The sequence below is a fragment of the Mustela nigripes genome, chromosome 15 (genome assembly GCF_022355385.1).
Source record: "Mustela nigripes isolate SB6536 chromosome 15, MUSNIG.SB6536, whole genome shotgun sequence".
NCBI classification, from domain to species: Eukaryota; Metazoa; Chordata; class Mammalia; order Carnivora; family Mustelidae; genus Mustela; species Mustela nigripes.
In genome coordinates this window covers 24458490-24471801 of record NC_081571.1, presented here as the reverse complement: position 1 = coordinate 24471801, position 13312 = coordinate 24458490, and the positions used below count along the sequence as shown (strand labels likewise).

General features: G+C 37.3%; 1 protein-coding gene across 3 annotated transcripts in view; it reads left to right on the top strand.

The window, feature by feature from the left end:
- CDADC1 (cytidine and dCMP deaminase domain containing 1) overlaps positions 1-10642 on the top strand; it is a 47148-nt gene extending 36506 nt beyond the window's left edge. The window contains exons 9-11 of one of the 3 annotated variants that reach the window (XR_009400074.1): positions 2335-2395; positions 4688-4874; positions 8273-10642. Coding sequence is in view for 2 of the 3 variants with exons in the window: in XM_059378148.1 (XP_059234131.1) it covers positions 2335-2395; positions 4688-4761 (135 nt within the window). In the remaining variant the exon portion in view is untranslated. Of the gene's footprint in view, positions 1-2334; positions 2396-4687; positions 6657-8272 lie in introns of those variants that run through there. The other 2 variants (XM_059378148.1, XM_059378147.1) reach the window with 2 other exon arrangements.
- The last annotated feature ends 2670 nt before the right edge of the window (positions 10643-13312 follow it).

Here is a 13312-nt window from a genome sequence, read left to right as displayed (position 1 = left end):
CACTGAGCCACCCAGGCGCCCAATTTATAATGATTTTTTAAAAGATTGTTATCTGTTTATTTGACAGACAGAGATCACAAGTAGGCAGAAAGGCAGGCAGAGAGAGAGGGGGAAGCAGGCTCCCTGCCAAGCAGAGAGCCCGATGTGGGGCTCGATCCCAGGACCTGAGCCTAAGGAGGGCCCTGAAAGAAAAGAGAGATGAGAGAGGTGCCTCTTTTGTAAAAGTGAACAAAAACTTACATCCAGCTAGTCAAAGGGAAATCTCCAGTTCTGTTTTTGTTTTCTATGTCTTCATTCCTCCTGAAGAGTGGGAAGAAATAGGTTTTACACATTCTCTCCACAAAGATTAAATGACCTAGCTCTTCAGGAGTGTGATTTACAGATTAAGTGAATTCTGAAATATGTTGCTTACTCGTGGATTTGAATAGCTTTGCCACTGTGAAGAGCATGAAGAGATCAGAAGAAGGGGAGATACAATGACAGGAACAAAGGCATTGAGTCCCCTGGGCAGAGATGGGCCAAGATCCACTAGGGGTACCCCGCTCAGCTGTGCATGGTTCTTCTCTGTGCTCCTTCCAGTAACAGTTAGCTCTCCCCATCTTCTCATCCTTTCCCTCCTCTGGCCTGGTTGCAATATGATGTCAATTGTTTTAGCTACCTGCTTCACTAAATGCCTTCTTTTGTAAATACCAGTGAAGAACATGATATAATTCATTCTAAATTTGAGTATCACTAAGGATGATACTTATTTTTAGATTGTCAAGAGTAGTATAGGAGTATCCAAAAAATGATATTTTTTTTAAATTAAAGCAAATTGAAATTAATTTTGTTTGAAAAAGTTTTGTCTTTCTCTTTGGTGTGTTGCCATATACCTTGAGTTAATTGGTATGTTCTGTGGAATTGTTGCAGGCTAGGTTAGGGCTGAGAAACAGTATTTTCAAGAATAGATTTTACCAGTGTAGGCCCATGTCCATTTATTTAGAATCTTTTTTTTTTTTCTATTTAATACATGTGGCTTTTGCTTTATTAGGTCATTTTTTTTTATTATGAAAGTGATATATGCTCATTGTAGAGGACTAGGAACATAAAAAAAGAACAGATATTCTCTGACAACTTATAACATATAATGACAACTCTAACAACAGATAACTACTGTTAACATGTTGTTTTATTTTCCCCATCTTGATAATTCTTCAAAGATAATGTTTAATGATTCAATATATTCCAACTTGTAGATATAACTTGTTTAAACATTCCCCTGTTGTGAGGCACCTAAATGGCTTCTAAGTTTCTTACAGTTAGAATTACTCTTTTTATGATTATCCTTAAATATATATTCATGGTTATTAGTTTTTACTTTGCCCAAATTAATGGATTTTAATGGTTTGACATGATTTGAAACATACTTTTTTTTTTTTTTAAGTTCACATATAATTTCCCACCCCTTATAAATCCTCTTTTCTCCTGGTGCTCCCATTTCTCCAGGGAACCAGCCAGTTCTAGATGTCCTTCCTTTCCAAAGACTTTTTTGCACATGGCAAAAGATTCATCTGGTATCTTATTCCCTACCCCACCATCGAGCATCATGATATTCGCTAGTTGATCTGTTGAACTCCCTGGTGCTTATGGAAGAGGACCCGGGCACTGTATACTGAATTGTACTTCTCTAGAGATAGTGCCTAATGAGGCCTTTTTGGTCAAATCATTAGTGATTCTGACAATGGGGACTTCTAGCCAAGTGAGAAAGGAAGGGCTGTGCCATGAGGTGCTGATCACACTCAGTTTTTCTCTTCCCTGCTCCAGGCTTCTCTCTTTCCTTCTGAATGGCTAAGATGGAAAACTGAAATCAGAGGAGATATGATCTGTAGTGTGATATGACTATATTAAAATACAAGATAATAGTGATCATATTTTCATTCTTAATATCTAGGCCTTCTGTAGCTATCGTAAGATGCTGTAGAACCTGGAGACAGAATGTGAGATGGCGGAAATTCTATAGTGTTGAGCAGGCCGACTCAGGTTTTAACTCTATTGCTGCCCTCAGTGTGCAGCCCTGGGTGTGTAGCTAGCTATACTTCACTGGTCTTCCACTTCCTTACCTCTAAATTGAAGGTAAAGGATTTTAAAGTTTCTTCCTTCTCTAAAAGTATTGATTCTGATCGCAGAAGTTGTATCATTCAGGGCCATTATTAGGGCTTGGTTGGTATGAACATGCCAACTCTTTTTTATGACATAAAAAAAAAAAAGTTTTGATATTCTGACAACAGAGTGCTGAAATGCTATTTATTAAATCCTTGTTAAACATACATGTAAAAAGTTTGTGCCCTTTTACAGTGGCAGCTGAATCCATCAGGAACATGTGTTGGTGAACAGAATGAGCCTGAAAGCAAGGAGAGTAAGTATTTAAAGTTCTCATTAAGCTTAACTTTGTTGTTGAGAAGAAAGGTTACAAAGCGAGTTCTAATGATGGAGTGTTGGAAATTGTTGTGGTTGTAGACAGAGCATGCACTTTTGGCTGGCTAGATTTTTTCCCTTCAATTTGTTCACAAACATTTGTGTATCCACTATATGCCAGGTTCACCAGGGAGTGCTGGTGTATAATTGGTCCTGTAGAATCTGCAGCTTAATACAAATAATCATGTACACGTTGAATATATAAATTAAAGGTATAGGAAACACTAAAACCATGCTCTTCTATACCAAACTAAAGCTTGGCGGACAGTAAAAAAGGAAAATGTGTATAATTAATACAGATGGCTGTAGAGCCCAATTAGAGGGTGTATACATTTTTGCTTGAGTAAAGGCACATTTGTAGAGATTGGCCAGAGAATGGAATTCCTCTGGTTATTTGAATAATCTAACTAAAGTCATCACAGTGATCATAAATGCTTACTAGTCTTCACAGTTTTATTATTTGCATATTAACAGGTATTTTTAATGTAATGCCATCTTGGGGAGATCTTGCAATTCCTTAGTATATAACTTTGATCATTAGTTATGGCTACGCGGTATTATCTTTAGAGACTTATTTATTTATTGAGAGAGAGTGGGGGGGTGTTTGGGGGAAGGGCACAGTGAGGGGAGGAAGGGAAGAGAAGGGCAGAGAGAGAGGGAGAGAGAGTCTCAAGCAGACTCCGTTCTGAGTGCAGAGCCCTGCATGGGACTCAGTCTCATGACCCTGAGATCACGACCTGATCAGAAACCTGTGAGTCAACCGTGCCACCCAGGTGCCCCCACAGTATTAGATTTAAACATAAGCTGAGTTATCAGCTGTTTGGATTCTAGGTAAAATGGAAGTTTACTATAATAACTAAAAAGTTATTGATAATAACAAGGATTTTATTACTCTGAAAAATCAGGAAATGAAGAGGTCTTTATGAAAATAATTTCTATTCTGTAGTTTCTGTGTAAATACCTTGACTATTTCTGTTCTGAATTTAGCTTTATTTATTCAAGTAGTAGATATTTTTTTTGCAATCTGGAATAAAATAAATACCTACCCACTCCATCTTTTGAAAAAATTAATCAGGGAAAAAGATTGAAAAAATAGAAAGAAAAATATAGATGATCTGATTAAAGAATATATTTTCAGTAACAATGTTTGAGGGGGGTTATAAAATTAAGAACATCTGCGGGGCGCCTGGGTGGCTCAGTGGTTAAGCCGCTGCCTTCGGCTCAGGTCATGATCTCAGGGTCCTGGGATCGAGTCCCGCATCGGGCTCTCTGCTCAGCAGGGAGCCTGCTTCCTCCTCTCTCTCTCTCTCTGCCTGCCTCTCTGCCTACTTGTGATTTCTCTCTGTCAAATAAATAAATAAAATCTTTAAAAAAAAAAAAAAAAGAACATCTGGTCAACAAAAGATAACATTGAAAGAGTACAAAGGCAACCATATACTAGGAGATCCCTGCCACCTACAATCAATAAAGGATGCGTATCCAGGGTTTGTTGTTCCTGCATCACTAAGGAAAGGAAGACATGCTGCTGCCCTTAGCAGTCCTGAGATTGGAAGGAGAAGTTGTGGTAGGGAGGGGGCAAGAGGAAGGCTTCTGCTTTGCTGGCGATATTTTCATTATTGACCTGGATGATGGTCAAATGTAGATTTGCTTTGTGACTGTTCACTGAACTGCAAGGTCATGTTTTGTATATATTTTTGAACAAATGTTTTATATCAACAAAAATATCGTCCTATCTCTTTTTCACTTTTTGTAACAGCTTTATTGCGGTAGAACTCATATATCATTAATTTGCCCTTTTAAAGGATAGAGTTCAGAGTTGAGTGATCCACTTCTTAACAGCACAGACACCATACTGCCTGAGTAGGTTATCTAGATAGAATCTGTTCTTCAACAGTTGAGAATTTGAAGGTAAAATAAAATGAATGTCCCTTTTTAAAAAGATTTTATTTATTTTTTTTTGACGGAGAGAGAAATCACAAGTAGGCAGAGAGGCAGGCAGAGAGAGAGGAAAGCTGGCTCCCTGCTGAACAGAGAGCCCGATGTGGGGCTCCACTTCAGGATGCTGAGATCATGACCTGAGCCGAAGGCAGAGGCTTAACCCACTGAGCCACCCAAGTGCCCCTGAATGTCCCTTTTGAACTTAAGCATTGTTTTGATCTTACAACTGCTATGACTTTAATACCATGTGTTTGAAGTGACGTTTTCCTGATACGAAGTTATTCTTGATCACCAGATGGTGTGTTGAGACCCTTACCTCTGGGTGAAGAACAGCACCAAAACAAAAAGCTGTGTCTTGGAAACCACTAAGAAATCCTGTCTAAACTGGAGTGAGGCCTCAAGACTTTGTATTTGCACTTTTAAAATTCAGCCTTGTTAACTCAGAAAATAAGGGTGGATTTTGTGAATAACTGAGAAAAATTGTAAGGAAGCTAATTTATTACTACCATATGGATGGATGATGTTAATGAGAATATTTTTATTTTAGATTGGTGTATTTTCCAGAATATGGTGGTGTGTTCTTTTATTACATTAAATGAGGTAGCGATGATTTAGTAAGACAAATTTAATCAGATGTAGAGGTTACTTTCTCCTTGTCTTAGGTTTATATTAGCCAGTTTTTTGAAAGGGACTGGTTCACTGGAGGTCACATCTCAGCAGAGAATTATACATCTTTTAAAAAATTTAATTCCTTCAGATTATGAAGGTGATAGTAAACTGCTTCAGGGCAATAAATGATGACCTGGCCATTTTTAAGTCAGTGTGTGGCTCACCAAAATCTCACATTTATACCTAAATCTTTTTAATATTCAGAATTTAATTAGGATTAAATCATAAAATATGATGGTGGCATACCAGAACCCCATTTAAAAGCATATTCCTAACAATGTTATTAATTTTTTAAAAAATCTTTTGATATGTAGAAATAACAGTGATTGTTGCACTACGGTGTTAGATCACTGATTTGGGGTAGCGGCAGAAAGAGACTATAATTCTGAATCAGTATTGCTATTTGCTAACACAAACAACACCAGATTTGTTTATGATGTTAACGGTGAAGAAATATTTTAGTCTAGAATATTGAAACAACTTTTTGTCAAATTCCATTCATAAATGCTGCCCATTTTTCCCTTCATGCAGTTAACAGAATGTCTCATGGCTTTCAATGGGAGATCTTTTAAAAATATTCATAAACCTTAAGAATACTGAAGATCTCCAGTAAACACTATGATCAGTTCCTTTATATTCCAAATTGCTATTTGTGAGACCTCTCATTTTTACTTCCTGAGAAACTTTCAAAAAATTAGTCCAAAGCTGAAGATACGTGTTTTGCATTTTCCTAGAGTTAGGGAGGGAATGCAGAGCCCATGGCCCACAGTCCTGTGGGGGGACACCCCACGGAGCACCTGCCTTGGCTGTATAGAGACCATGAGATTTGCCTCTGCTCTTGTCCCCAACCTTTCCACCGCACCACATGGCCACACAAGACCTCCTTCCCATTTCTCAGAACGGTACACAGGACAATCCAAATGCTGCCTGATGTCCCTGTTTGTACAGCAGCCAGCTTAGGTCCACTGGGAGTTCAAAGTCCACATACCAGGCAGTTGAGAACTGCCATAAATATTGAGAGGGGAGGAAAAATATTCTTGGAGATAACTAAGACTCATTTGAAAACGAGTAGTTAAGTATTCTAAAATATTTGTCAATATGAAAATACTGAGATTTGTTCACATCCTCCCAGTTGCTTCAATATATAATTTATACAAGCTTAAATTCACATTAGGTTTATTGTTTTTTATTAATATGGCATCCACATCAAATGTTTTATAAACCAATCAGCAAATATTTCTTAAGACCGAAAAGCCTGGAATACTGTCAGGTTTATGATTTATGTGTTGGACATTGAAGGGATATCAGAAGGGGGAAACACAAAATGGGAAAATATAAAATGGGGAAAACTAGGATTGGGAACTGGGAAAATTGATATTTCCATACACTATGAAAATTTACATGAAAATGCCATATTTCCTTCTTTATAGCTGGTCAGTTTTCAACATTTATTGAGAAATTCCTGTGCAGTACCAGAGAAAAGCTTAATGAGGGCAGGAATGTACATACACACACACACACACACACACACACACACACACATATACAGGCACACATTCATATTTATATACATGTTTTATATACATATGCATATACATATAAGTTATATGTATATAAATTTTATATATATATTAAAATATATAAATTTTTTAAGGTGATAAATCCAGTGCCTATGATAGTTGCCTGGCACATAATAGGCATTCAATAAGTATTTGTTGATTGACTGAATGACTGCTGGACACTGGCTAGACCCTGGAGATGAGATGTGTAAGAAGAAGCTCACAGTCTAGTGGAAGACAGAAGCATGTAACCAGGTAATAGAGACTCAGTTTCAGAGTGGGGTCCCTAGACCAGCAACATTAGCATCACCTGGGGACTTGTTAGAGATTCAAATTAAGTCCACTAAGATCTTTTGAATCAGAAACTGGGTGTGGGGCCCAGCAATGTATGTTTTCACAGCTCTCCAGGTGCTTCTGATGACCTTGGAGGTTGAGAACCACCCTGTGAATGCAACTGTAGGAAGCTTCTAATATATGTAATTAAAACTACTAGAAACAATAAGAACAGCCCTGTATTGCAAAGAAATCAGGATGTGTTTTTAGTTAAGGAAAGGTATGAGGTATGGAGATATATTTTAGCTAAGGGAAAAGAAAGTAAATTTGGCCCTAAAGTAAAGCTGATTATTTCAGAATGGTCATTACAGAATGGAAAAGAGAAAAATAAAGGACAAACTAAGGAAATAGAAGTTTGGGGAAAGAAAAAGAAGGAAGGAAGGAAGAGATAGCAGGGAGGAAGGGAGGGAGGAAAGAGGAAAGAAGAAAAGAAAAAAGGAAGAAAAGAAAAAATTTATGAAAAAGAAAGAAAAATTTACCTTCTGTAGTCAACGTTGGCTAAAAATTGAATTGTTATAAGGGTTTTTAAAAATAATAAACTTGCTTTTTTGTTTTAATAGCTTGCTAATGTAATTTTCTTTGATTTGCTAAAAGGACAAAATTTTCTTGAACTATTAGTCTGCTCTTGATAAGATATTATGAGTCGTTTTCTTTACCTTTTAAACAGTCTGCCTGGAAAGCAAAGATGTTATGTTTTACTTAAGTAATTTCCTGTGCTTCATGTTGTTTTTATCAGATCTTTGATTACTTAACTGAGTGTTAACATTAAGAGCTGAATTTTCCTTAAAACAATGTAACCTTTTGTATTTGCCTTTAAAATCTTTGTCACTTAAATAGGTAATTAAGTATTATTTCAAATTATCTGTGGTCCTGTTTAGTCAAGTGTCCCAACTTTTTTATATTTTTAGCAAGCCTTTCAAAATTTATTTATCTAAATAAAATTTTTTGATGAGGAAATTAAATTGGAATTTTCCAGAGGATCCCTGGAATATCTCAAAAGATTTGTTTTCTTTCTTTATAAAAGAGAGATGCTAAATGAATTGGTTTATGTGATATGCTAAATTACATGGGAAGTGTTGTCAAATAAGAAATATCAAGCTTTCTTTATGTTGTGTTTGTGCAGTTATCTGTTTTAAGTGTTCCAGATATTATATGAAATTCCTAGAAATCAGATGTCCAGGATGATGTTATCACTGTAATTCTAGTTATTATCTTAAAATGTTGTATGTCATAGATATAATCAGATTTTCTTATCAATTGCATTGTAATGAAATCTAGTAGATCTTTATGGCCATTTTTAAGTCTTTTATCATTTACAGACAGTTACTGTTTCACTCGGATGGTTTTATAAAAGTTTTCCTGCAAAAGTGCTTCATCTTCAAGGAAATTCATGAATGGACTCTAACAAGTACTGTAGGATACAGGTTTCTGATAACTTTCAGAGCATCCAGCTGACCTGGGTAAGAATTTCCAGAACTAAAAGAAAAACTGGATTCAAACAGAGTAAATATTAATTACATGGGACTGAAAGAACTTGGGACTGAATGACCTGAGGAAGATGATCGTAATTGTTTATGACTTTTTTGTTTGATCGTTGTTGTTTTGTTTTGTTTTGTTTTGTTTTTAGCATTTGGTTTTTCCAGATTTCAGGAAAACTTCTCTTTTCTCTTAAATTAGCTATGATTTATACCAATTTGTTTAATTATTCCTTTATAAGCAGAATTGAAACAATTACTTTTTCTCCCCACCTCATGCCTCCCTCATTTAAAAACTGTTAGTATTCTTATTTTTATGGAAATACAGTTATTTGCATAAGTTCATTAAGAATCTATTTTTTTTTTTTAAGATTTCTTTATTTGACAGAGAGAGATCACAAGTAGGCAGAGACCCAGGCAGAGAGAGAGAGAGAGAGAGAGAGGAGGAAGCAGGCTCCCTGCTGAGCAGAGAGCCCGATGCAGGACTTGATCCCAGGACCCTGAGATCATGACGTGAGCCAAAGGCAGAGACTTATTAACCCACTGAGCCACCCAGGCACCTCAGAATCTATTCTTTTAATGAGGATATGTGGAAACATTGGTTACGTTACTAAGGCTTTGACTGGAAAGTCATATATGAGAGATACACATAGACTCAGATATGACCAGACAACTTTAAGAAACTCAGATTGACTTTATAAAGCTGATAAACAATAAAGCCCCTTGGAGAAAAAGGTCTAGTACGTTGCTTACATCTAGCAGCTTATTTGGTGAGTGAAGAAGCACTTCCTGGCAGGCTCAGGAACCCCAAGATGATTTGGGGACCTTGAGAAAAGAGGAATTCACCCAGATTTATAGGTGTGGCAGGTGAAGTCTAATGGCAAGTCCTGGACTTGGCTTCCTAGTCTTGAGAGGCTTTTAATAGTTCCATCTGAAAAAAAAAAAAGTTCCTTCTGAGATTCCTTTTGAAAAATTCCACCAAAGCAGATTTAGAAGAGTCTATCTCATCAATTGTTATTCTTGCTATACTTATGTAAATTGGCCAAATGTATTGAAATTAGATTTAATTTGCAAACGAATTAGTCTTACTGTGATTATCTTTGATAGAAAAATTATGTTTCAGTGATACACTATGTAAATATCAGATTCTAGTGCTGTTAATTAGTTTGAGGTTTTGTTTCCCACTTGTAAGATGGAAAGATCCACTGGATCCTGAATTCTGGTCTCCTCTGATACCCGGCGATAGCTGTCCAAACTAGCCTTTCCAGTTTCCTCCCACTTTTGACTTGGAATGGTGAAGAACAGAAACTGCCCTTTTCCCCAAAGCCTGGCAAACTGCAGGTGAACAACTTGATATAAACTTCAGAGAAATGGCCACAGTAACTCATGTTTAGACAGTCTTCATGCCTGCTGCTGTGTGTGCCACTCAGAAAGTTTACTTGAATACGTGGTGATGTTACCAGAGACATTCAAACTGCAGAAGATGCTTTGACCCTGACGTCTAGAAATTTTCTTGACTGGCCGCCCCTGGGCTCAGAAGCTGGTTTATAATTTGTTCTAATCATTAACCCGTGTTTTTCTTTTGTTTCCATAGAAATGCCTTATTAAAAATTTCTCGCATGTAGGCCTTATGTGGGGAGCCCAGTTACATCACCACCTCCTAAAACGAGAGACACAACTGTTTAACTGAACTGAACTATTTTCAAGACTTAGAGATTAATTCAATGAAATAGTAAAACAATCTACCAACTCAGCTTCTGGATTATGAAGCTCCTTGCAGTTTCAAAGGTGGGTCTGAAGAGGAGCAAAATATGCCACTCCAAATATGGATTACGTTGGCATATGGATTACGTTGAATTAAAATTATTTAAGAAATATCCATTACAAGAAGGACACCCCTTTGTCCCCCTGAAAGCAGGAAATAAATTCCCTGTGTGAAGGGGACCCTCCCTGCACCTGGAGGGTTAAAGCACCCTCATCTCCCAAGAGAGGGGGTTCAGGACTGAGAAGGCTGTATACACCACTTTGTCACTTCTTCAGTAATTTGCTACCCCAAGCCAGTTTGCTACCCAAACCCCTTTGCCAGTTCTTCACAAATCATTGTTTCTTTGTTTTTTGAAAGGTATAAAAGCTTCCTGCTTGGTCAGTTCTTTGAGTCTCATATTTCTATGCCCTCCTGTTTGTACGGAATTAAATTTGTTTTTCTCCTGTTCATTTGTCTTACGTCAATTTAATTCTTAGGCCAGCCAAAGAATCTAGGAGGGAAGAATGGAAATTTTTTTTTTCCTTACACATCCTTGCTATATTTGATTTCAAGGGCACAACATGGGTTCCTGAAAGAACATTCATGCTTATTGCCAGACCAGCATCGTTTTAAAGGCCAAGCCTCTCAGGACCATTTCCCAGAGAGCTATGATTATGCCTGCTTCTAAGAGAGACTTAGAGCCAGTCTGTTTCATTTACTTTATTACCCTTTGCCAAATTTCTTCATTCTCCATAGCCTGTGATACTTTTCCTATTGGGAAAAGGAAACTAGCTGCTCTAACCTGGGTGACCCAGTTCTGGCTAGCAGAGAAGGTTTATTGGGCCAGAGTCTATGTGTGTTTTCTAACTTCTCTGTGGTTGAGCAGACCGGTCTACCAGTGACACTGTGGCCATTGTGCTAACATAGCAGAGGAGTGTCCTAACTTGGATTATGGATGGCTGCCTCCTCCTCTACCCTAAGAAGGGATTCTTAGTTACAGCTGAGGCCACCTTGATAACTTACTGATTCTGGAACTTAGGCCCCTTATCTCGGACCACCATGTAGATGTATGCTACCATTTATTCATCTCCTGAGCACCTACATGCTAAACACTGGGCTAGGCTCTCCACCTCCAACGGAAACAGTGTAATTTGCTTTGGACAATTTTTAAAATAGAAGATATTAAGTTTTCACTGCCAAAGATCATAAATTGAATTTTGGGAAGTTTAAGGAATTCGTTCAGCAGCAGACTGAATGCATAATCTTTATTTTCCAGAGCTAACCATGTACTTTACCTCTAAGCACAAGTTTAAAGCTGTGTGTTATTCAAAATCCTACCTGAACAATGTACCAGAAAACCCTTTACTGATATTTTAGAACGGTTGTACTAGCTTTGCTAGATTTTTGTCTTTCGTTTTTTGAACACCAGAAAATTTGCATAGATGAGGGTTTCCCAAACCTTGATTCTGTTGGCATTTTAAGCCAGATAATTCTTTGCTATGAGGACTTGTCCTGGGCATTGTAGAACATTTAGCTGCAGCCCTGGTCTACCCCACTAGATGTCAGTAGCAACTCCCCATCCAGAAGCCAACCAAGTGTTCCTTAGAGAGTAAAGTCACACACACACACACACACACACACACACACACACACACGCCCCTGTGCAAGCCACTGACAGAAGCCATCAAGTAAGTGAAGTGTGGGTTTTACTACACGTGCCTTGGAAGGACAGATGGAAGGACCATTTCATCTAGTATAACCTTGACACCCGAGGCCATTTTTACAGCCAGAATTTAAAGAATTTTAAATTCTTTACCAGAATTTAAAGATGACAAATCCCACTGTATCATCTTCAAATCTTTTAAAGATTTAGCTCTAGGGTAAATAAATCAAAAGCAGTTTGCAATCTTCTCCAGTTTTAATTTAGGTGGGAAATTGTTATAACCTATAGCTTCTGCTTGGTTTCGTTTGTTCATTTTTCAGATTACTGATCCATATGAATCAGCCAGACCATTTTTTTAAACACCCTCAACCTGCAATAACTTTCTCCACCTGTTTCTGAAAGGTAGTGGAATATCTACAGAGTTACACCTAGCTGGGCTAGTCATCAATCAATCAAAAGTTCACTTGTGGGTGGCATTTGGTCATAGCTTGGTGTCCCATAGAACCAACCCGACTTACTTCCCTCAGGAACAGAGAATTGAGTCTATTAAAACTGTCTCTAGCATAGAAAAGACATACCTGCTACATGGCCTCAGTTGGCTTACATGCTGTGGTTCCTTTTGCAAGGATAGAGTGCACTGCTCAGCATGATCAAATTTTCTCTTATTGGCTGACCAGTAGGCCTCTCTTTTCTTGTATCAACATTTGTCATGTATCTTAAAGTCATTAAAAATTTTTTTTTAATTCCTTTTTTTTCCTTTTTTTTTTTTTTAAGTACGTTCCACACCTAGCATGGGGCCTGAACTTATGACCCTCACATCAAGAATTGCATGTTCCACCCACTGAGCCATCCTGGTGCCCCTAGAGTCATTTATATTTTTCGTGCAATTACTATTGACCATTAAAAATCCAGTGGATCTATTTAATACTGTGCAGAACTTTTTATCATTTAGGCTGATTTTTTTGAATATCCTGTTCCCAAGTAAAATAAGCTCCATTAGTAAGTACCAGTTGAAAATGAGACCCAAAAGTTGGTCCATAAATGTATTCACTGTGTTCATGAACTGCATTTAAATAGACTCAAATTTCAAAGGAACTCAGATCTCATCTGCGTAGCACACTCTCTCCTGATCTCGAAGTAGGAGAATCTAGGAAGTGAAATGATTTCTTAAATACTAGTTAGTAATGTCCCAAGGACCTAATCAAACAGTGTCAGGATTTTTTCACCCCACTTTTTCAGTTTTGTTTCTAATGTAAGCACACATTTGACATGTTGGTTGATTTTACAGTAATAAATTCAAGGACTCCCATTATTGTCAATTTAGTAAAAAAAATTTTACTAATTTTTAGTAAAATTATACCCACATATCTTAAATGATAAATAGCTCTATAAACCTTACTTGAAAACAATAGCCTCCCCCCCATCCTATATATCACAAAGACAACAGCCTTAAGTATTTTAATTGATTCTTTTGCAT